The following is a 26,166-nucleotide window of genomic DNA, read 5'->3' as shown; positions in this document are numbered from 1 at the left end:
ACAGACTTCAGTCAGCACACAGATTTAAGCGCTCAGTGTGTGGTCATGCCACCGAATTCCTTATTCCCTAATAAAGGAGTGCTTCAGTAGAAAGGCAAAGACAAAAACAAACAGTAAGATGACACAATCCACATTAAAAGCCATCTTTTTGATACAAGTTCAATATATTTGGCTCTGGTGTTAAATCTATTATTTCTGGCTGTAGCTCCACCTACTAGTCATAGTCACCTTTGGTCAGCACCATCGCTGCTGTCTTGTTGTCCAGCATTGAGCAGCTTTCCAGAAACACCTTTGCAGTTTTAAGGCCATGGGCTGTGATGGCCTTTGGTCTGGCAGTCTTTTTATGTCAGCCTTGATGGTTCAGATGGCTGTGCAACTGTGTAATGTTGGGTTTGTGAAGCAAACAAGCAAGCAAATGTCAGCAGGGAAACAGATATGCTGGTTCTCAGTGTGCTGTAACTGAAGTCATCTGAAACTCTGAACTATTCATTATTTAACTACACTGGCTGCAAGAATCTGTAACGATGCGGATATGAACAAAAATGTCGAGATAAAAAAATAAAAGTAGTAACTTTGGTTCAAAGTGTAAACGCGTATGTTTACTACTGAATATCTGTTATGTGTTGACCACTGAATGAATTACTTTAAACACAGCAGCTTTATTTTTGAATTTGACCTGATCAGCTTCCAATTTCACTATAATTGGCTATAAATTTACTAACTTTCTGTTGGAGCACAACCCGCTGCAGTCCCAGAGACAAAGGGAAAGAGCACTGCTTTTGTTAACGTAAGCATTGTAAACAGGCATAAACAGCAGGCATTATATGATTAAGATTGGTCACAGCTGTTGGATGGTATCGATGTGTAACCTCGTTCACTGCAGAAATCTTGATTGTCTGCCTGTCTAAAAACAGAAAACGAAGATGTCTGTCTAATATTTAAAGGCAGCGTATTCCAAAGTTTTGGGGCCATAACTGCAAAGGCTCGTTCTCCTCTACGTTTAAGCCTTGATTTTGGGACAACCAACAGCAGCTGGTCAGCTGATCTGAGGGTCCGTGAAGGAATATAAGGCTGAAGTAACTTGGAAAGGTATGAGGGAGCAAGACCATTAAGGCATTTATAAACCAGTGTTAGGACTTTGAAATTAATTCTGTGATGAACAGGAAGCCAATGAAGAGAAGGCAGGATAGATGTTACATGTTCATAGCTGTGGGTAGCAGTTAAGAGGCGGGCAGCAGCATTTTGAATGAGCTGAAGACGAGCAAGAGATCATTGGCTGACTCCAAAAAACAGCATTACAGTAGTCAAGCCGTGTTGAAATAAAGGCATGTATTACCTTCTCCATGTCACGTCTTGACAAAACTGGCTTCAGCTTTGCTGTTTGCCTCAGCTGGAAAAAGCCTTTTTGCAACACCGAACTAATATGTTTGTCCAATTTAAAATCTGCGTCCATAATGACTCCCAAGTTTGTAACATGCTGCTCATATAAGACCCTAGCCAACCACAATTTACGAGCGGGCTGCATGAAATATTATTAGGTCTAAATACAATCACCTCCGTTTTACTCAAATGGAAATTCAAAAAGTTCACAGCCAATCAAGCTTTGATATCTTCGAGGAAGTTCAAAAGGATTTGGATGGAGCCTGGGCCATTTGGTGCTAAAGGCAAATAAATTAGACAGTCGTCTGCGTAGCAGTGAACGGATGTTTCGTGTTTTCTAAAAATAGACCCCAAAGGGAGCAGGTATTATGAAAAAAGAATAGGGCCAAGGATTGAGCCCTGGGGCACCCCACAAGGTAGGGGGGCTGAGGTGGACTCAAAACTTTCAACTTTAACACTAAACGTTCTGCCACTCAAATATGAGCGAAGCCAATCCAGTGCTGCACCTTTAATGCCGACCAGGTGTTCCAAACGAGAGATAAGAATATTGTGGTCAACAGTGTCAAACGCTGCAGTGAGATCTAAAAGCACGAGGATCACAGAACTTCCACAAACAGTAGCTAAAAAGATATCGTTAAAAACACGTAAAAGTGCTGTTTCAGTGGAGTGTAGATGTTTAAAACCAGACTGAAAAGGTTCCATGATGCCATTAGCATCAAGAAACGTATTCAGTTGGGTAAAAACTATTTTTTCCAATAACTTTGAAAGGAATGGAAGTCTTGAAATAGGTCTAAAATTTGAGCAAACTAAAGGGTCAAGGCCATTTTTTTAATAAAGGGCTAAAAATTGCATGTTTAAAACCATCAGGAACCACACTGGAAGTAATACTGCTATTTATAATAGCAAGGACTGAGGTTCCAATTGAAGGGAAAACCTCTTTAAAGAGCCATGCAGGGATCACATCCACGGGAGAACCAGAAGGTTTAATTTGTCTAACCATCTCGTTAAGAAGTGTAATTGAGATGGGTTCAAACTGGCAGCTGAACAGGGACTAAACGTGGATGGGTCATATGTGGGAGGTACTATTGCTGACCTGACGGACTCAACCTTGTTTACAAAGAAAGAAAGAAACTGATTACATCTGTTAGCAGAGCCTTCCAGGGTGGCAGACTGGGGCACATTTAAAATACAACTGATGGTCTTATAAAGTGCGCGGGGATTGTGACAATTTGATGCGATCACCTGAGAAAAATGGCTGTTTTTCTCATTTTTCACTGTATGTTGATAGCATTTCCAACAGTCCTTTAACATTTCAAAAGAAACCTGCAGTTTGTCCTTCTTCCACTTTCGCTCTGCTCTCCTGCATTGACGTCACACCGCTCGGGTGGCTTCATTTAACCAGGGCTGGGGAATACGTTTAGGGCGTCTGGTTTTTAATGGGGCCATAATGTTTAGGGTCTCGATACAGGTTTCTTGGAACTGCAAAAGCAGCTCATCCAGACTAAGTCCTAAACTAATTTCAGGGTCAATAAAAGCATTTTTTTTCTATAAACGTTGAGGAGAAGAGAGCAGCAGTGGAAGAATGAAATATTCGACAGCACCTGGGTGGAGCGCGAGCTTTAAACTCATGCACAAGAGAAATGTCAAATAAAACAGGTTTGTGATCAGAAAACACGGAATCCCCAATTTCCAAATTAAAAACAGATAAACCGCACGATAACACCAGGTCAAGAGTGCGCCCCTGCTGGTGTGTAGGGCCGTGTAGAGACTGTACAAAGTTAAAAGACTGAATAAGATTTAAAAACTCCTGAGCAAGCAGTCCATCAGAGCAACAGACATGAATATTAAAATCACCAACTATTAAAATCTGATCATATTTAGGCACAATGTCAACCAAGAAACATGAAAAGTCATTTAAAAAGTCTTTGTTAAACTCCGGTGGTCGGTAGATTACCGCACACACAACCGGTTGAAAACGTCCCAGTTACAACATCAAAAGTTCAAAACTGGAGGGGGGAACCGGTACATGGAGTTGCTTGCAATTAAAGTTATTTTTAAAAACTGTCAATATTCCTCCTCCTCTACCTGATATCCTTGGAGCATTTAAAAATGAGCAGTCGGAGGGCAATATTTCAGAAATGAAGCTAGACTAACACCAATTGTCATCCATGTCTCAGTCACAAAAAGGAGATCCAATCCATTTGAAGAAAAGAAATCGTTTATGACAAACGTTTTACTTGCTATGGACCGGGCATTCATTAAAGCCATCCTCGTTGGAGCTGGAGTCTGGGCAGAAGTTGAATTTGCGCCCAAGTTAATGGCACAAATTCACAAAGTTCTGTTTTGTGTCCCCACAGGCTTTCATTTGCAAAGTTAGCAAATGACTGCTACAGACTCTCTCCCCAAAGTGTGATGTCACGATGTTAGTAATGGCAGAGTGATAAAAAAAGAACATACCCACATTTAAAGGGTTTAAGCAAACATCTGTTGCCATTCCCTGTTGTGCACTACAGAAAACTCCACATCAATAGCTGCTACTTGATGTGGAATTGATGTGTGGTACCAGTGATCTGTGTCTTCCTGTTTCTGGTCTTCAGTTTCTTTTGCTTTGCTGAAACAGAGACATTGGCTAGTTTTGTTTTGTTGAATGTTTATAGAGTTCAATGAAGTAAAATGCAACCGATGGACTCTAACCATGGTGGACGTTTGTGTGGGTAGACACGATCCCAGGCTACTGAGGCCGGCGATTGGGTCCTGGTAGTGACCCAAAGAAATACAAGCGGATACAAGCGGCAGAAACGAGTTTTCTCCAGAGGGTGGCCAGACGACATGCAGTCATAATAATTTAGCAATATCACCACTGATCAGATTTTGTCCAAACTTTACTATCTGCTATTTTTATAAGATAATCAACATCTGTGAGTCATCATCATGTTTCATAGTCTCTTACTCTCTCGCCATATCATATACTCCCCTTATTAAATTTATATGAAGTTCATGCAAACCAATCAAGTGAGTCCAGCGAATGATTAATTGATCCTAATTGGTAGGAGGCGAGGAGTATTTGGAGCTGGCTCCCTGGCGGGATGGCCCTGCCACCTCCACTCTCCAATGAAAGGCACCCCGTTTGATCTAAACTAATCTAATTAACTCTTAAACAGGAACACCTGGGTTCTATACTGAAGGCTCTGCGACTGCTGCACACGCACACACACACACACACACACACACACACACACACACACACACACACACACAAATGTGCACGCATGCTTCCCAGATGGGTCTTTGATATTTCCGATGGTGGCAGGCATCATGGTTATGTTTACACTTAACGCGAACACACTGTCACTCACATTTACACTTATGTACACACACACACACAGACACACACAGTGCATGATCCGCTCTGAGTGCAGGACTAATATACATCTAAGTGCTTACTAAATGACGTGATTAGACTGCGGTCTGATGGTGCACCTGATTAGATTAGCCCCGGTTTGTGCTTTCTGCTCTAACTCACCACAGCCTTAAACCCAACCTTGACCCCAATTAGCCCCACACTCATCAGAGAGAGCTGAGGGACACTGGTGCTGCACCAGCTTATCATCTTGATACTAATTGGCCTGATGAAGCAGGATAAATATGGTTAATGCTGAAATGCAAGAACAAATCAATACATACACCTTATAAGCCAAAAGGTATCAAAGAGGTGCTGAGAGAGAAGCTGTGTGGATTTTGCAGTTATTTTGATGCATTCAAAATGGAGAATATAAGAAAAAAATAGAAAGGTTAAATCTCTGATGGTCGTCATTGCAAATGAGCAATGACCACTCAGCCATCTGGTTTCCCTCGCATCCTTTTGTCCTTTTGTTCTTAAAAAAGAATCCGTTTGTTTGCAGATCTGTGTCTCCTTAGAGATTGAAATTTATTAAACAATTTATTTTAAATTGTTCCATCTGTCCATCGACCTATACATCATCCATATGTCCTGGATACCCACTTTGTCAGTGTCATAGTCTTGAGGGATGGGAGATGAGTGCAGCCTGTGTTTTGCCTATGGAAGTAAAATATCGACAGATTGGCAGTATATTGCAGGACATTTGTTATATGGAGGCTACTAATGAGATCCTACCCATAGTCCTATCTTGTATGTAGACTCGGTGTGTCAGCATTTTAAAAGTTGGCAGTTTCAGAAACTGTACTTTCAGGAAAAAACTGACATTTTTCGAACAATCTCAGCATAACACAAATACTGTCATTTGCAAAAGCATGGATGCTGGCAGCAAACAATCATAAGGATGCACACTTTACATCAGCTGCTGAGAGAACAGAAGTTTGTAGTACACTCATTGTCGTCTTCTTCTTTCAGCTCTTACCTTTAAGGGTGACCACAGCGGATCACCTGCCTCCACCTCTGTCAGACCTTCCAGCTGCATGTTGTTCTACAGTCACAGCAAAGCAGACCTTTACGTTGAGTTAGATCAGTTTGATGTGCACTTTGACCTGTGCAGGTCAATAACGCTGAGACCCGGTGGCTGCTCAGTTGTGAGCAGGATGCCAGCAAACTGCTTCTTTTTTCAACTTACTGAATATTATGCAGGAGCAAACTAGCTCTGATAAAGCGGTGCTTGGTATGGCATGACACTGCTAACGGCATGTACCATGCAAACTGAGTGATAGCTATATGTGACGCAAAAATTTCCCCGTTGTGGGATCAATAAAGTCTTATCTTATCTTATCTCTTATCTTTTATGTTATTTCAATCCCTCATAATAGTGAACAAATGTCTCAATCAAGGTGTTCTCCAGTATCTTTTTACAAAGAAAAATATTTAAAATAAACAGAATGCAGTGATTTGTAAATCTTATAAACCCTCATTTCTGGACATGTTGAGCATATCACATGTTTAAAATTAAGTATTTTTCTATTTCACCAAAAATATTTGCTCATTTTGAATTAGAGGGCAACAACACATCTAAAAAATGTTGGGACGAGGCAACAGAAAGCTGGAAAAGTAAGTGGTACTAAAAGGAAACAGCTGGAGGAACATTTTACAACTAATTATGTTAATTGGCAACAGATCAGTAACATAATTGGCTATTAAAAAGGGCATCTTAGAGAGTTTCTCTGAAGTAAAGATAGGCCTGCAAACTTGTGGAACAATTTCAGACTTTGAATATCTCATCATCTACAATACACAACAGTATCAAAAGACTCAGACAATCTGAAGACAGGGTGGCATTTTGACTTTGGTAACATCACTGAGTGGACTCACTTCCAGAAATCGCTCTCTGACTTGTCCGTGCTGTCCACAAATGGAGGTAAAAGAAATATCATGCAAAGAAGAAGTTATATGTTGCCACCTTCTTCTGTGGGCCAAACATCGTTTAAAATGGCCTGAGGCAAAGTAGAAAAGTGTTCTGTGGTCAGATGAATCAAAATTTGAAATTCTTTTTGGAAAATATGCACAGAGCATCCTCCGGACTAAAGAGAAGAGGGACCTTGGCAGCTTGTTATCAGTGCTCAGTTCAAAAGTCTGATTGTCGTCTGTGCATTTGACAGCTTGTACATGTGTTAAGGCTCCGTGTCAGTTTAAACATTTGATATGTTTTGTCCTTTTATGAATGAATTATGGATTTATGAGCCTGCATACATTTTATTCGTCTCATCGTGTTTGGTTACCAGTTGTCATCTGTTCCCAAATGCACTCTTGTGCTCATCTTCGCTTCCTGTTTGGTTCAGAGCTGAGCTGTATTACACAGTTTGAAGCATTAGAACAAATGCACTTTGACTATGTAACTATTAGTTTTCCTTTTTTTTTGTTTGATTGTGTTTTGTGACTTTGGTAACATAATTTGAAAATGGTTTTCTTATGACCATTTAGGTATTTTACACAGTAAACATTGTGTAACACTGTGTAACACAACGTATCACCGAACCACACGAGTGATTGCTGAAGTCGCTTCAAACCTTTGAGCATTAGGGTAACTGCATATACACCTGTATACACCTTTTAAGAATTCATGATGTTTTTATTGCTATGAATTGAAGCTCACAGTGTGTCTGCAGACCCAAAAGAAAAGAGGCTTAATCTGACAAAGGCTTAGTTTGGAAGAGCATTCAAAAAGGGGACAGATGAAATTCAAGGATAGTAAAAAGGAGACAAATACAGAACTCTCGACAGTCCTTAGAGCATCGAGCACGGGGGGAAAATTGAAGCTTGTTTCACTCGAATGCATGTTGAATTGCTCTCTGTTTTGTTGAGTTTCTTTCCAGTTGAATTATTTGAACTTAGATCATTTTGTTCCCAGCAGAAAAGAGCTGAAATGATGGTGGGCAGATACTTGTATTTGTTAAGTCCATATGTCCAAAGTAGTATTTATTATGGACATTGATCAGACAGACAGTGTAATCCTGTCATAGGCTACGTTCACACTGCAGGCGAAAGCGCATCAAATCCAATTTTTTGACCCTCTGCGACCATCTATCCGATCATGGTGTGACAGTGTGAACGGCACAAATCCGATATTTTCAAATCCGATCTGGGTCACTTTCATATGTGGTGCTGAATCCGATACGTATCTGATGTTTTAGAAAGCGACTGCTGTTTGAACGGACGCATTAAATCCGTCTTTTACATCACTGACACAAGACAGACGCCAATTATCAGCGCCGGAGAAGACATGGTGAACGCTTCCTGTCCATCCAGCGTAGATGTTAGTGAAACTGTTGGGAAGACAGCGTGAACATTTTATTTGTTCTGTATAATCTGCAGATTCTGACAGAAATCTGCAGCTAGAAGCAGCGCTCCTCTAACACAGCAATCAGGATCATTATTAGGTTATTTACATTATTATGTAAATAACAAAATAACTTAAAGCAAAAATTGGGAAACGTAAAGTCCGAAGTCTTTATATTAAGGCCATCAGTCAAACATACTGTTGCTCTGGGTCTAACCAGAGCGCGTCGTGTGTGACGTCTTCTTTGGCGCACGCGGGCGCTTTGAGCGTTCACACTAGAGCGCGTTTGCTGTCGCATTTTATTTTTAGTGTGAACGAGCAGACAAAAAAATGGGATTTGATCAAAAAATCGGAACTGAGCATTAAGACCTGCAGAGTGAACGTAGCCTTAGAGTCTAATTTTTAGTCTTGTGTGTGATGCAGGTTTTGTCCTCGTGCAACCTTGATCAGCCACCGGAGGGAAAAAACCCCAAAAGCTCGACTTTTATTTAGTGAAATCATGATGCAGCTGTATCAGTAAACACTTCCTGAAAGAATTTGAATCAAATGTGCTTCTTCCAAAAGCTACAGAAGCTTCTCGATGTTTAAAGAGAAACTTCAGATCACCAATCTGAAGTACAGTCCATGTATAAACCACATAGCACAGTGAAAGTTCAAAGTCTGTTTATTTTGAATGCCAAACATTCTCATCAAATTATTCAATCTCAGTCTGTCAAGGGCAGCACTTCTCTGCCTTTGTATCGTAATGCACCGAATTCACCGGTAAACTTTAAGAAGCATATTTTCTCCACCATCATTTTATTATGTTGATACAGTAACATAGAAACACATTCAGCCATGGCTCTGACATTACGGAGCCCTGTGAGGGACACTGCAGTTGAAGATGTCTTTTTGAGAGATCAAAAGTTGAACTTTTTAGGTTCGTGCACTTGCAGGTCAGTGCTGGGACCTTTGAAACCACCACGTCTGGACTGGTAATCATACTGGGCATTTTCCCAGTGGGCTGACACACTTTTGGTCCAACTGGTCAATTGAATGGCTGCTGTGCACCAGCCTTCCAACACTGACAGCAGCCCATTGGTTCGTTTTCATTACTGACACTGTATTGCTCAACCCTACCTTTGCTGTGTGCTCACTGACCCTATAGGTTGGAAGAAGTGACGAAAAGGTGACGCCGAATCCACTTAAATTTACTTAATCCTCCGATTATATGATGACATGGGTGCCGAGTGCTCTGAGCTGCTTGAGGAGGTTATTTTGAATAATGCGCATCACTATTTGGCCAACAAAGTGAGCAAAACCTGCAGATTTTTTCATTTGATGAGAATCAGTATTTACTTTTTGTGTTATCCTCATAAAACAAAATACAGGATAATCACGTAGTTTTGTTTTTTACGACCCACACTGAGCCAAACGGAGACGTCTCTGGTACCTGATAGGACTGGTAAACAGCAACGAGCCAACGACGACTACAGCAGAGGTTGTTATATTCTCACGTTGGGGAATATAAAACCCATTTCAGATACACATTGCTTCATGACACACTGCTCACAGAGAAAGGATATTTTTGCTTCACCAACAAATCCTTCCTTTTGTAATTAACACGATATAATTGTCAAGGGGCCGCAAGCCTATCTATTTTTGTTACTACTCTCATAAATAGACTTTGGCCTCTTTCTGATAAATCTCACAGAATGTAAGTAGCTACAGGATATAAGAAACAGGAAGATGGTTTTTGGTGCCTTACTGGACTGCTTACCAAAGTCTGAAAGGCATTTAAGATGATTAACTTGCATTTTTATGCCTTGGGCTTGCTTCCTGAAAGAAAATTAGGAGTTGCACTTCTGTCAGATCAATGAAATTATGTTTTAGCCATTTTGGGCATTTGCCCATTTACATATTTAATCTTCCACACTTAACTTGAACAAAATCTTTTCTTTTAGTATTCTTCAGTCCCTTTGGGTGAATGAGAACATACCAAAGTGAGCTCACACATATTCACTGCAGCTGTTTGTTGATATGGACTACATGTAGTCCTGAAATTGTTGATTTAGGAGGAGATCATTTGAACTTTGTTTCCTTTATTCGTCTCTGTCCTTTTATCCTTGTCTAACCATCAAGATCCAGGGTAACCCACCACGTCTTCTTGCTTTTTTATGCGTGATGTGTGTTGCACTGCTATCACCTGGCTTCATTTAACTGCTGTTGCAGGCTGAGATCTATTTTATGCTTGCGTATTTACACAAGGTTTAACATTTTTACAGTGCAGGTGCTTGGAAACTAGATCTTATAACAAGGTGTGTCTAAATAAAGAAAATGAAATGATGGTATAGTGGATAAGATATATTCAGGTCGTAGATGAGTCAGATGAGCCATATTCACCTCTGGACTGTTTCCTGTGCAGCTGTTCGATCATTCAATAACTCTCACTGTGTCCATTTGCACTTGGAGCTCTGAAAAATGTGCCCGATCACCTCTGCTCCAACAAATCTGTGATCCTACAACTTGAATTTTCTGTTTGGTGGTGGGAAGAAGTCAGCAGATTTGGACATTGGTGCAGAAGAGTAAGAAATAATGAGACATGTTATTGATGGCACTGCATCTTCTCAGTATCACTTGCTGCCACCACATCGTGCTATCGGTTAGAGCTTCCAGGATTATTATTGTTATTTACTGAAAAGCTGTTGAGCAACTTTAACCAAAGAAGTTGTCGTAGGATTTGTCAGTTACTATCAGAGCTTTGTGAGAGAGACAGACCCAACACGCTCCCAGGCTTGTGGCTGAAAAGCTCGGTCAGTCGTTTCTCATGGATTCATCTTTTTTGACACAGAGGTGTCCCAAATGGGAACAACCGAGAAGGAAAAAAAGTTTCTAAAGCAGCCGTTAGTCACTCCTTTACTTCAGTGCTTTATGAGTTACCCAGTTCTACATGAGAATAGCCTCTATTTCACATGTATAACTGATCAATGGTGCCTACGGATTCTAAGTCAAGTAAAATATTTGGTTAAGTGATGCATCTGTATAATCTGAGTGCTAAAAACAGGCTGCTTTCCCCATCTTTATATAGATATACACTGCAGTGCTGGTGCAGAGAAAGATGTAGCACGTGGGCAACGACTTCAGATGACTAAACCTTTTGAGAAAATACTTTAGGGCACATGTGTCAAAGCCAAGGCCCGCGGGCCACATCCGGCCCGGCGTACATTTATATCCGGCCCGTGAGATCAGATTTATACAGATGTACTATTATTGTTATGCATGGCCCGGCGATATGAGGTGCTAATAATATACAAACTACAGATCCCATAATGCAGCGCTGCAGCCTCCTTGCTGAACGCTAGGCTAACTGGGAACATCAATCACGTCAAACTTCTGTTATTGCAAAGCTCGCCGCTCACTATGGTGGAGAGAAAAGTTGACTCTGAAAGCAGAGCCTTTCAGCGCCAGTGGGAGGCTGAATATATGTTTACAGACATGCTGGTAAAGCCGTGCGTCTTATTAGTGGAGCTAATGTGGCTGTAATGAAGGAATTTAATTTAAGACGGCACTACGAGACAAAACGTCAGGATAAGCTGAAAAACCTAAACGCAGAAACTACAGGAAGTAGAAGAGCTGAAGAAGAATCTGACATTTCAGCAGACGTTTGTCACCAGAGCAAAATCACAAAGTGAAGCTGTTGTGAAAGCAAGTTTTATTGTAGCAGAGGAGCCAAATGAGCCCGGTACCGCTCTGAAGAGCTGCAGGATGAAGCTGTGCGACGGCTTGTGTCCAGACAAAACGCAGATTTTGGCAAATGTGAGCCTGAGCAGAAATACGATTGCTGATCGGGTTTGTGAGATGGTCACTGATTTAAGAACACAGCTGTGTGAAAGAAGCAAAAACTTTATTGCATACTCTCTGTGGATGAAAGTACAGACATGATGGACGTTGCACAGCCGACCATCTTCATCCGTGGAGAGGAAATATTGAACATTAAATCGATGCACGGGACTACGGAGCCCCGCAGGGGACATGGGAGAAAGAAAAATTAAGACGGAGTTTTGCGAGATCTTGCAAAACAAACTCGAGATCTCGCAAAAGTTGAATTCCAACAATGGCGGCAGCTACTTAGTTGTAATATTACTCTTTCTGGGTCACAAAATACACTTTTAAGATATTTTGAGGCGTGACTGTAGTTGTGTAAACGTCAGATATTATCTCGGTTTACAAGACATCACATATTTGCAAAAGTGCTCCGACATTTTCAGAGATGTATGAAACTTTTGCAAGATCTTGCAAAAGTCCGTCTTAATTTTTTTTCTCCCATGTCCCCTGCGGGGCTCCGTACGGGACAAGGACAGGAAAAGACATTTTTTAAAATGCATGTCAAAGTGTAACGACATGAAACTGCCCTGGGACAGACTTGTTGGACTTACAACAGATGGAGCGCCGGTGCTGTGCGGTGAAAAAAGCGGACTAGTCAGCAGGATGCGAGTAAAGATGCAGGAGAAATGTACTGGTGAGTTATCAGCACATCACTGCATCACACACCAGGAAACGCTGTGTGGTGAAGTCCTAAAAATGGAGCATGTAATGATCACCGTGACGCAGACTGTACATTTGATCTGAGCAAAAGTTTAAATCACCGTCAGTTTCAGTCTTTTATGTGGGAAATAGATTCAGAGTTTGTCGACATTCCTTCATGCAGAGCTCCGCTGGCTGAGTTGGGGAAAAGTTCTCAACAGAGTTTTTGAGCTCAGCAAGGAAACCTGTCACTTCATGGACATGTATGATGCGGTGAAGGCGTTTCAAGTGAAGCTGTCACAAATGCACCAGTGCAACCTGCCTCACTTTCCCTGTTGCAGTAATGTTGAACCAAGTCAGCGGACTTTGCTGAGCTGCACCTGTGCAGATTCAGATGCAGCTGCAGTGTAATGATGCACTCAGGGAAAGTACGACACTGAATGGCCGCACAGTTTATTAGCTCCACTCCTGCAGCAGCGCCCAGCTCCGTCTACATGCGGCTCCAACCTTGTGTTTGCTTTCATTTATTTTTTTCTGGGGTTTTGGCAGCATGTTCATATTTCTAACTTGCATAATTTTGACAGGATATATTTTTATGAAGAGCAAAATATTTAAAGTTAAAGTTTATTTTTTTAAGTTTATTTAATCTGGAATAATATTCCTGTCTGTTTTTATTCACATTTATATTTAAAAAACGTGTGTTCAATAAATGTTTATCTTGTTTGGCCCGCGACCTAAAGTGTGCCTTGAGTTTGACACCCCTGCTTTCGGGCTTCATGTATTCCTAAGAGAGAGAAGAACATTTTTCACTGTCACAGAGAGCATCTATCTCTGGATATTTCACATTCAACACGTTCGCACATCAAGACCATTTTGTCCTGCATATGTATGACTTAAAGACAATTAATAGCCAATCATTAAATTTCCATCTATATAGAATTTGCTTAAACTTCATTTCAACATGCATAAAGTCAAATGGAGCCATTACTGGATGGATACTGCATTGGCTAAGTGGGCACATGTACAGTGTGTACAGGCTGCTTCCTTTAAATTAAAAGACTATTGAAGATTATAAAAATATTTTTGTATATTTGTGAATTAAATCATGCCATAATAATGACCATAAGTCAACTGCAAGCTCAGAAGGACAGCGGACAGTATACTGAAGCATGAACTATCAGCAGATGTGCAACTACTGTAGTCTCCTGGGAACAATGTGAAGCTAATGCTGTTAGCCAAAATCCAATGCTAGCAACACCAGACTGGTTGCAGAGGATAGCTGATATAATTGTGGTCTTGTGTGAATATACTTTGTGTAGAAGATGCACATGAAGTACACAATGGATGCATGAATCTATTATTTTTAATGGAGTTCTTATCCTGAAGTTTAACCCTTATTTATCACCTAATAACACACGTGCAGCTAAATGTTCTCTCTCTGGCCTTTACATGAACAAGCCCACGTTACTATTCTGATCAAACACACAAGAAGCTGCAAAATCTCTTTATAATAATAACAAGAAAAGAAAAGAAGATTTATCAAAGAGTTTGCCACACTGCCACCAATACCTACATGATTCTGTTGTGGATGCTAAAAATGCACAAGAGGCTGATGAAAGAAGCAGAAAGAAACACTTGTGCAGGTTCAAGTGGCCCAGATAAGAGCCTCAAGTGTCTTCCATCATACTGTAATTAACTGTTGTCAAAGTGATTAATCATGTGTCTACAGGGGTGGAGTGCAGGAGGTTGCCGGCATTTGTTGAGTTGATTTTGAGGCAGACAGACAATGTGTTTGCACTCCAGTTACTGCTGAAAGTTAGAACTGCATCAAACATCCGGAAATACGTCTACTAGACTGAGACGGCAGCATTGTAACCTGCTGTATGTAAGACAACGTGCACGCTTTGATTTGAGTGACAGGGAGGAAGAAAAAGTACAAGAGTGATTTTCAAGCTTTTTGCTTTAAACTTGTACAAATAAAATAAAATATATTACTTATTATTGTCTCTGTGAGGTAAAGCTTGTGCTCCCCAAGCAGGTAGTGAGGCTTGATAGTGAGAGATGATACAGCACAATCATAAAGCTATGCATTTCTTTGTTGTTGTTATTTACAGTAGGTGCTGAAAAAGCCTGCCAAGTGCAACTAGCAGAAAATAAAAGTTCTTCAGGCAAAGATCAGACGTTTTCTGTAGACCTGAAAAAAAGCACCGTTTGATAATTTTATAATTATGCTATCTTTTCGATATCAAGGACAAAAGAAACGTTGGAGTTTGCCCCCCACACCTTTCATAAAATTTGCTCTCCACCACAGAAAATGTGAAGCACAATGAAGTAAAGGTGAGAGGAATAATGTTGCTCCGGTAGAAATTCTGTCACTAGCAGATTTTTATATTACTCACGTTAACTGTGTTTTTTCTAAGCCCTTTTACGCCTGTCATCATTTCACTAAGCATTTGAAAAGAGGCCTGAAGAATAGCCAGTGGTTGGGTGCTGTGAGTGAGCACTACCGAAGGGCCAGAGGAGAACAAAGAGCCCACTGCCAATTTGATTATAATATCACACCTTTTCAGAGAGTTAATGTGGTGTCGCAGATGTCAGACCGCTCTCTTTCTCTCATTCTGTTCTCATCCTTTCCTCGCTTATCCCCATCATTTCTCTGTCTGTCTCTCTACCGCTCTGTTCTTCTCATCCTTTCTTTTCTCCCGGCTTTGTGGCCTTACTTGAGAGGCTTTGATAAAAAAATCCTTTCAAGGTAGAATGCGATGGCCTGAAATGTCATTCCCAGATCAGATGTTGCTGAAACGAGGCCCGTCATATCATTCGGTGCGCTCGACTTCATTAGTTCTTTGTTCGGTTTTACGTCAGCTTTCGTCGCCGCAATCGCTCAATGAAATCACCTGTGGGTTCCTAGTTTTTCTCCCACTTATGTTTTACAAAATAAATTATACTGTACGTAGAGAAGAAGACTGTGCCATTCTTCAAACGAATAAAGGAATTTCTCTCATTCTGGCGTCCATTCTTCTAATAGTTCAAGAGTTCAGCAGAGGTTTCATTTCTAAATAAAACTCAGCAGCTCTTGACAAAAATATATCTGCCTCAGTCAAACTGAACTAAAAATAAGACAAAACTGCTCATTAAACACTGAATTGTCTATTTAAAGACTCGTAGTAATTTATACAGCAGTTATTGTATAACCCTCTGACCACCAGTGGTCAGAGGGCCCGGTGGCGCCAGTGTCCGGCAGCCTCGCCTCTGTCAGTGCGCCCCAGGGCAGCTGAGGCTACAATGTAGCTGCCATCACCAGTGGGTGGATGTGTGCGTGACTGAATGTAGTGTGAAGCGCTTTGGGGTCCTTAGGGACTAGAAAAGCGCTATATAAATGCAGGCCATTTACCATTTATTGGTTTACAGGATATGATCCCATGATTTTATGTTGCAGTTTCCTACACATGAACTTCATTGTTATGTTCTTTCTATATGTGTTAGTATTTGCTACGGCTAATATTAGCATAGTTTAGTTAGAAAAGGAATCGAGACTATAGGACTGCATGACAGAGACAGATGATATGTAATGTACAAATAATATAAATCAGTCACAAAACGTGAGGAAATTTGCATTTGGTTCATTACTTGTAACAAGACTGTAGAGTAGAATAGACTTTTGTTAATCCCTTGGGGAGGTCCGATCAGGGAAATGATGGTTCTAGTAACACACTGCCATTCCTCCTTAAATACAAATGAGGAAAAACATACCAAGCAGATTCAAGTAGAAAATATGAGCTATTTGTGGGTTGAGCAGCAGAGTTGAGCATGTGGGTTGCACCCGTGAAAATTTTGCCAAATTGCTTATTCTGCTACTGACTCTGAGCTTCTGGTAGCACAGGTGCTGACAATCAGGTGGCTGATTGGTATCTTATTAGCAGCACCTGTGAGCAGCGGCCACTTGGTGTCTGCTCTAAGCATATAATCCCTGACTGATCCAGGTAGGGCCTGTGCCAAAGGGCACCTTCAAGCTGGTTCTCTGCAAACCAGTTGCAGCATTATTTGGAGTGAGCCGTAGTACCAGAAACAAATGGATGTGCTCAAGTTTCATATAACGGGCGACATTACATCAAAGAAATATTCAACCAAACACAAATGCCCTTATTTTTTATTACGTTTGTTATAACATAGCTCAGCAAAACCCCATTGCTTTTTACACAGGCGGTTAGTGCAATTAACCACACGGCGACTCGACTTTGTAAAGTGAAATACCCAGGGGGAAAGCAACTTTTTTGATGGACTATGGCAGCGTTGCTGCTCAGAAGTTTAATTGAGTGTTTCCAGACGGATTAACAAGAGGCTGAAAAATTAAGAAGCTAACTGAGAGGAGTATCTCAATCAGCATGCTGCCAGTGGAAGTTTTCTGACACCTGGAGGGAAAATTCCCTCTCGCTGTAACTCTCGCCCAGAGTGAATGTGAACATCTTTTCTTGGCTAGATACTGCCAGGGAGTTTATAATTGAGTTGAGACTCAGGAAATACTCATTAAGACGTTGTCAGTCGCCAGAGGAGACCACGCTGAATGTGTTTAGACACCACTGAGACTGCAGGTATCCCAGAGCCTTGCTCTTCTCCAGCTGGAGGGCAAAAGTATACGTCTGTGCTCAGGTGTGGATGCGTCTGTGTGTTTTGAAGCCAGCATGTGTGTATTCACATGTGGTTGTGTGCAAGGGTTTAATAAACTCACAGGTTCACGGAGCACCATCTGCCTGCTCGGCGTTCGATCGAACAGGAGCTGGTTGTGAGGGGCGGAGCTGGTTGTGAGGGGCGGAGCTGGTTGTGAGGGGCGGAGCTGTCACCGACCATGTCTGACAAACTATTGATAGAAACACCTGTTGACTGTCTTGCCTTTGCACCCACAGTCTACCACGCAGCAGCTTCTTGAATGAATGGAGTTGATGTCTGGAGTCTGTACTGGCTTCTCGGCTGGTCATCTGCACACAAACCCACAGAGCATTCTCATTCCCAACGCGCATACCGACCATCTGTCACGGCCCGAGGCGTGACATAGTAACGCCAGAGGTACCCTTGCACGTCCTTATGAGACGCTCTGGATTGTTAAAAGCTTTGCAGCTTTCTAATGTAGCTCTAACCTTAGCCATAACCTGACATTCATAGAACCCGCTCTTACACCTTGGACCACGTAACAAACAGACGATTTGTCACATAGCGTTGGCATGTTACGTGTTGGGATGAGAACGTGTCGAAACCCAATATAAAAACAGCTTTTTGGGTTAATTTAGCATTTACATGTTTTATTTTTAACGTTTTAGAGTAAAGTACGTAGTCATCCCAGACATTTAAATGTTCAACACTGAACATTGTTTTTAAAATCAATACAAGTGTGAACCAAAAACTTGTTTTTCACTCTGTCTGATGTAGGAAATGTGGGAAATATGGCACTGATAAGAATTAATAAGCATCACTAATCAAAAATACGTGTTGTCTTTATGGGAAAAATTAGCATAAAGCAGAAATAACCATTTAAATGATCCTGTGATATAATCTAAGAGTGGAATCGGCTTAAAATTTAATAGTTTATCTTTATAATAAGTGTAGTGTGTGTATATAATAATTTGAAGAAAGAATAGAAATAATAATAGGAAATAATTTAATGAGGCACGTGTACAACATATGATGTACAAAATTTAAGGGGAAAGCTCTATATGTATAAAAAAGTATTGATTGTTGACTAAAACACAAAGTTAAGATGGTGTGAAAGCTGTCGATATAAACATATAATAATAAAATAGAATTGATTACTTTAAAAGCTGATTTTTCTGGAAAAAACTGTAACATGTGAATAAATGTGATAGTAGCTGCCACCGTTCACCTGCTGCACGCGGCAAATTAATTTGTTTAGTTTAGAATTGGCAGAAATAAATTTTGACCTTGTTGTGCTGAAATCTACTTCTAATAAGAGGTGCTGTGATCTTCTCGCACTCGGGGATCATAAAATGCATCCCTCCGTGGTTTGGTGGCCTCCTTCAACAGGGTCATTTAAGTCAGGCAGTTGGGAGAACGGCCTTTTTGATGATATCTGCGCGTGCGTGTCAGATTTGCTATTTAGCTCAGTCTGCAGTTCCTTATGCTAAATTCAGGTTGAAGCGATAATTAAAATGAGCCTGAAGGTGTGTAGCCAAAGATCTCCCTGCCTGTCCTATGAAACTGATTAGAGCAATATCTCCAATGAACAGGCAAAGGTACACATACATGCACACACTGACAACTGCTGCTGCCACTCAGTTTGACAGTGAGCAGAGCACAGGAGGTGTGTGTGTGTGTGTGTGTGTGTGTGTGTGTGTGTGTGTGTGTGTGTGTGTGTGTGTGTGTGTGTGTGTTTGTGTAAAATCAGCTCCATCTGCTTTGTCCATATACAATAACTTTCTCACTAACAGCATTTAAAGATCAGGGGCACGATCAGATTCATAGGTGGTTAAAGGATTTAAGATTATTAATGCAACTGGAGAGAATGTGTCAGACAGTTTATTAGGTACAACAGTACTGGTTTGGACCCCCTTTTGCATTCAGAGCTGCTACACGTCAGCAGTCCTCTCCTGGGATCAGTTAACTGTGGAGGAAACTTGAGTACAGTGAATTTATTGTCATGTTGAAGAAAGCAGTATGAGATCATGTGAGCTTTGTGACAGGGTTCATTATGCTGCTGGAAGCATCTGTCAGAGGATGGGAGCACTGTAGCCCATCCACCTCATGGTCCGATATGTTACGCTTTCAGAGATGCTCTTCTCCAAACCTTAGTTGGTTGTAATAGCAGGTTATGTGAGTTACTTCTGCATTCCTATCAACTCAAACCAGCCATTCTGCTCTGACGTCTGACACAAGGCATTTAAACCCAGAGAGCTGCCACTCGCTGGATATTTGTCTCTTTTTCTGACCGTTCCCTATAAACCGTAGAGGTGGCAGCAGTTTCTGAAATAGCCAGAGCAGCCCACCTGGTACCGACGGCAACGCCACATCCAACTTAAATCACCTTTGGGATTCTCAGTTTGAACTTTAACAGGATGAACTGAACGTGTCGAAAAACGAAAAGCCATTTTTCTCTATATGATCCCAAAACAGACACAAAACAGAGACAAGTATAAGAAGGAAAAAGACCCCAATGATGAATGACGGGTTTCTTTTTTAGATACAAAATAACAAATATTGGGACAGTTACATAATTTACAAGTTCCAGGGTGTCCATCCATCCGTTTCTGTCCCGGGCACAGTGAGAGTCTGAGGTGACTCTACAGTGCAGGATCGCTCCACCAGCGTTTTCACTCCGACAGATGGATGAAGTTTATTAAGCATGTGACAGTTAACACCTCCAGTGGAGCAAAAACACTGCAGCGAATAAGTAAATGTTGGCTTTACCAGCCCCTTCTCCCTGCTATTCATACACTGCAGTTAACATTTCTATTAGACGCTATTTCAATGAATTATTGTTGCTGCTCTGATCATTACGAGTGTCACTCCCCCTCGCTCTATCTATGACCCTACGCTGTGTCACTGCATCATTCCATGTTTGGCACTGATCACCACCTGCACTCATGTATATATCTTTCTACGTAGCACTTTTAATTCTTATTCCTACTTTTATTTTTTCATGTCTATTTAAGTGCTATTTATGACACTATGTTTGCACTGAAGCACCGCAGCAATTTCCTAATGTTGTAAACCTGCTCAACATTTGGCAATAAACCCCCTTTCTGATTTTCTGATTCTGATTTCTATAAGCTATATTTCTCCAATTATTGTATAGATTGAAGATGCTGGCAGGTCACAAATGGATTAAATGTCTTATTCTGGTTTATTTTCAGGAGGTCTGCTTTATAACCAAGGCCACAGCCATCTCGCTAGCTTGTGAAGGACTTAATTAGAGTTTTAAGGCTGAATTAAAGTGCATTCAGTTTGGGGTTTAATCATCGACTCATTCTTTAAACTACAACATCTAATCAACAAAAATAGCCAGAAAGGCTGGAGAGGAGATTCTAAAAGCAAGGCAATACTTCAAACACAGTGTGAAGTATAATTTCACTAATGAGAGGGACAAAAATAGTCTTTTCACGAAGTCCGATGGCTGAGAGCACGGTGCAGGATGCGCGAAAAAACATAATGTGTGCTCTTGACCTTTCATTAGAGATGCAGCGAGTGTTTACTGGAGCTTTAACACTTGTGTTCGAGCAGGAAGGTGCATATAAAGGACCTCACAGTGATGTTAAAATTGTTAGCAACTTAAATGGCTCCTCGTTAACCTCATGGTGTTATTACTCATAGTTCCTTGAATATTCAGGTCGCTATAGATTGTCAACAACATTCTTACATCTTCTGCATACTTCTGAACATTTTTCTGTCTCACTGTGTCTTTTCTTTCCAGACCCTGCCAACCACAACATACGAGTTAGAGATCATGGCCAAGGACATGGCAGGAAGTGAGGTGGGCCTAACAGGAACAACCACTGCCACCATTACCATAACAGATAAGAACGACCATGCCCCAGAGTTCACACATCCGCTGGTGAGAAACTTCCCTTTTTTCGCTCTCTGCTTTTTCTTAATGCTCGCTTAGGTTGTTTTTGTCTGCTATGTGAGGTCACTTGTCTCCTGCCTGCAGTTTCCCACCAGAAAAGTCAGAGATTACTGTGGCTAACAAAGGAACTGCGTCTTTAAGAAGTTAGGACATCATAGTACAGATGCATCCCAGTGGCATCTCGCTCTGTTATGGAGACAATAAGTTATGACAATAACTGTGACACGTCAAATATAAACATTCAAACAACACCTTTTCAAAGTGAAGTAATAGATTACTACATATGTTTGTGCTCAGGGGAATTAACTGTACAACAGTCAGAATCATGCATATTTAGTTGTATAGTGTGAAAACAGAATTTGCTTTCCTTTTCAAGTATTTGTGATCTGAAACGTTAGAGTGTTGACAGTAAGGTTGTTGTAATACCACAATTTAAAAAACACCCAGGAAAATACTGATGCTTGATATTGTTTTGAGCGCCAAGAAGCTAAACTTAAGATAAATATTATTATGTCTTTATAAGCTTATTGGTTCTCTGAAGTTGGGCCTCCACGGTAGTCCCAGTTTCTCATGTGAACCCTTGGGTGCTTTAGACATGCATAAACACATCGTAGACCTAGTTGAACCTGATACACCGACGGCCAGAATGAACAACATAAACCAGCCGCATCACACATCGTCTTATTTTTTGATATTTTCAATTTTGCATTCAGTAAAACTGTGCTTCTTCTTTGCTGTTTTTCCGTGTTTTGTGCCCTGTGGCAGAGACTGAGCCTGAACTCTTGGTAATGTAGTAATCAAGGTTTTTTAAGGCAATGGTTTATGCAGAGTTGCCCTTTGCAGTGACTTGACAGATGGACTTTGTTTATGGAGACATACACTGGTGCTACACTCAGTTGCTTCTACACATACTTCATGTACATGTGTTTGTTCACCCAGCTCATGAACTTGTCTGAGTCAGTGTGACCTTTTGTTTTCTCATATGAAGATATTTCATCCTTCTCTTCAAAAGGTAAAGTTCAAGAAAACCCCGAACAGATGGCAGAAGGTGTGGGTGTGTGATGCAGGTGCAGAGGCCGCATAAGGAAAGCACTGAGCAGGAGGGGCAGCATTCCTTCTTTTGAATGAACTGGACTGTTGAGTTAAAAATCAGCAGAAAGTTAGTCAGGAAATAACATAAAACACATAAAATAACCGTAAAATCGTTCAACAGTCGGCGAGAGAGTGCCCTGTAGTACGCCCTCCACATGAATTTGTCATGAGTTGCCCCCTCGGTTGTTTTGCTGCCTTCGTGCCTCCCGTTCATCTCTGGAGCTGCAAAAACACGGAGAAAGAATGAGGTCCACTAGAATGAGGTCCACTAGATAAAGACCCACCTTCCACCTTAAGGTGCAGTTCCAACACTGAGTTGTGTGTTTTTTAATAGAAATGCCCACAGCTGTTGTCAGGTTTTAAGACACATACAACTTTTGCCCTAACCAAACCTCCCGCAGCCCTCCCATGATGCATCGAGGTGTCAGGGGAGCTTGTAAGGGGCGCAGCTCAGACGTGAAATGTTACAGCTCAGAGGGCTCGGCGGGGCCACGCAGAGTGCACCGTGTCCGTGTCCCAGTTAATGTTCTCATTCCTCACTGGGAAGAGATATGTTTAATGCCACGGAGAAATTGAGCTTTTATAAAACAAGTGTTTGAGGACGTTAAGCTCCCTGTGTAAATCCTTTACCCTGCTCTCTCCCTGACCGCTTCTCAACCTGCCCATGAATCATCTACGACTCCTCGAATGAACGCCATCATATTGTGAGCGTGCGCTGGTGCTAAGCCTGTGTCAGCAGCTGCTCTCGAGCTTTCACCATATAAATTATTCAGCTAAATATTCAAGGCTTTTCATAGAACTTTGTGCAGGCCCTCCTTAAGAAGACTCTCGAGTTGTCTGTTTCTGGTGACACCCCCTCCTGTAGACCACGTGTAAGCTTCAAAAGCTCCTTTTCCAGCTTATGAGAACTCACACAGCGAAAGATGGAGGACAGGATGAAAAGGTGAGTAAAAAAAAGAGAATTTTACTCATAGACATAAGTAGAGGCAAGAAAAGGAGAAAAATCACATTTTCAGGAGACGTTATGCTGTTATTATTCATTAAATGCACTGTTGCTGGATTTTTTTTGAGTTGACATTTTGTATGAATTCAGCAACATAATCCCCACGCAGGGAGCCTCTGTATTTTCTCAGACTTACCTACCACAGCTCTACGCAGAGAGACAACCATCAGAAAGTTTAGCTTCAGACCAGCACTCGTCTACTTGGATCAACCGAACAGAGACTGTTTTCCTTTTCCTCTGTAATTTGTAAAAAAGGCAGGTGAAAATCCTTTTTTCTCAATTTACCGGTCGATCTACGTCCCTGCCCTCACCTATGGCCACGAGCTGTGAGATCGCGGATACAAGCGGCAGAAATGAGCTTCCTCCGAAGGGTGGCTGGCCTCTCCCTTAGAGATAGGGTGAGAAGTTCGGCCATCCGGGAGGGGCTCAGAGTAGAGCCGCTGCTGCTCCACATCGAAAGGAGCCAGCTGAGGTGGTTTGGGCATCTGGCAAGGATGCCCCCTGGGCGCCTCCTGGGTGAGGTGTTCCAGGCATGTCCCACCGGGAGGAGGCCCCGGGGCAGACCCAGGACACGCTGGAGAGATTATATCTCTCGGCTGGCCTGGGAACGCCTTGGTGTTCCCCCGGATAAGCTGGAGGAGGTGGCTGGGGAGAGGGAGGTCTGGGCCTCTCTGCTTAGGCTGCTGCCCCCGCGACCCGGCCTCAGATAAAGCGGATGAAGATGGATGGATGGATGGATGGCAGGTGAAAAGAGCTTTCACTGGGTTCTGTGCAGGCCTAGGAAAAGCTAAGTACATGCATGGGAATGAATAAGATGAGGCCAAGTGCTGCTAATCAAATGCATTTTAACTGAGCAATTATCAGAGGAGGGGATGTCACAGCAAAGTCAGCCCGTTTTCAGACTGTGCAGTGCTCAGAGAGCTTCAGAGCTCAGTTAGCGTGTAAATGTTAACCTTCTCCCTGTAAAACAAGTCTGGCTTGTTTGGAAGGATATCCAGTAGAAATCACATGACTTTGGACATGCAAGACCAAAAGGGGAACATTTGTCCACAACGCACCACGCTATGTTTGGCAAAACACAAAGAGAACACATCAGCACTCAGACATCGAATACCAGCTGTCGAGTGGTGGACGGGGATGATCTGGGCTTGTTTTTGTAGCAACAGGACCCGGGCACCTTGCAGTCATTCAGTCTACCATGGAAATCTATTCTAGAGCCAAATGTGAGGCCATCTGTGCGACAGCTAAAGCTTCAAGTCCGGACAAATGCTGTGGCACAACCTTAGGAGAGCTTCCCATAAACAAATAGCCACAAGTTTGATCAAATAAAGCTACGCCGAAAAGACGAGCGGGATCGAATAGCTTCACAATGATGCGAGAGATGATGTGAGAGATGATGTGAGAGAGCGATAGACTCATAGAAAACAATCACTTCCAGTTATTGCTTTTAGTTGTGTAGTTAGTTTTTCACAGTACTCGTTCTGTTTCACTTACGCTTCACATAAACAAACAATGGAAATGAGCAAATATCACGTTTATGCTTTGAAACGGGATAGAGGTCAGTTACTGTGTTCCTCACGTTAGCTGTGATGCTACGAGCACGTACATCACAGCTGTAAAACTAAAGCACTTGTATCTGGTACCTTGGCCATTCAGGATATAATCCTTATTCATATCTGATGTCACATCTGAGGCTAAATCAAAATGTAAATTAAATGCATTTAAATCGCACGATACTGCAGCTACTGTTGATAAATATATATTTTTAGTGGATACAAAAACTATATTAAAACATGGCTCAGAACAGATTTTCATGTTATTTTAACACCGACACCAAACTTCTTCTAGTGCAGGAGATAATTGGAACAATCTTTCAAAAGTGGATAAAAGCACTGAAATGTGTGAATTTGTCGCTCTGGAGTCATGAATCTGAAAAACAAAATACTTTTAGACACTTGAATTTTCTTTTTTTTCCAACTTATGAAAAATGTATTTTACTCCCAAATCTAATCAGTGGATCAAAATTGGAGACTTTTCTCTTGAGTTGTTTCTGACTTTGTGGACGTCAGATTTACTACTTAAGAACGTCTTTATAGCTTCTTTTACTGGTTTTTAATGGAAACACCAGATAATTGCAAAGTCCATTTATTATTTAGGAATACTGAGAGGGGATTTAAAGTTACTTCCATGTTTTGCCACAAAATGAAAACAGGTCCAAGTCACAGCACACGACTGTGTTGGTTGAGGCAGCATCCTTTTTATCACTTTGATAACACTTTGATAACTGTGATTCATATCACTATATTTGAGCTTCCACTGCCAATTAATTCCTGTGTGTTTAAGTGAATTTCATGTTTTCCCAGGATGCAACTTCACCTACAGGACGCACTGAATATGCTCACACAAAGACAGATGATCATTTACACTTACACCCGCAGTGTGAGCGTAAATGATTATCACTGTTATCATTTCATACAGTTTTAATTCAGATTCCTCTTGCTGCAGTCTCACTAATCCACTCGCCAACCCACCAGCCCCTCACGGAGCCCCACTACAAATCCTTAGCCAGCTTGAATAAGCAGCTTCCACGAGCTGTAGGTGAGAGCTGGGAAGGCAAACAGGCGTCCAACCAGGAGATGTGGCTAAATAAAAGTATTAAATAAAATATTAAGATTACTGAAAAAGTGCTGGCAATTTATGTACATTTTTTTAAATCTTTAAAAATAATTTTCTTTGGAGAGTTGTACCCATTTTTAAAACAGGCCAGTGAGCTTTAATAAAAGGGAGTATTAGGGGTGCAACGATACACAAAATTCACGGTTCGGTTCGATACTTTGGTGTCACGGTTCGATATTTTTTCAATACAAAAAAAA

At 41.4% G+C, this 26,166-nt stretch overlaps 1 protein-coding gene across 2 annotated transcripts in view; it reads left to right on the top strand.

Moving 5' to 3' along the window:
- The window catches only part of LOC102299304 (cadherin 13, H-cadherin (heart)), a 227,279-nt gene that overhangs the window by 120,498 nt on the left and 80,615 nt on the right, over window positions 1–26,166 (top strand). For both annotated transcript variants that reach the window (XM_042226214.1, XM_005935766.3), the window contains exon 6: window positions 21,046–21,186. In XM_042226214.1, the coding sequence (XP_042082148.1) occupies window positions 21,046–21,186 (141 nt within the window). The remainder of the gene's footprint in view (window positions 1–21,045; window positions 21,187–26,166) is intronic.

The sequence above is a fragment of the Haplochromis burtoni genome, unplaced genomic scaffold (genome assembly GCF_018398535.1).
Source record: "Haplochromis burtoni strain Fernald_Lab_line unplaced genomic scaffold, NCSU_Asbu1 Contig_201, whole genome shotgun sequence".
Lineage (NCBI taxonomy): Eukaryota > Metazoa > Chordata > Actinopteri > Cichliformes > Cichlidae > Haplochromis > Haplochromis burtoni.
The sequence above is the reverse complement of the archived record's forward strand: the minus strand, read 5'-3'. Positions and strand labels throughout refer to the sequence as shown.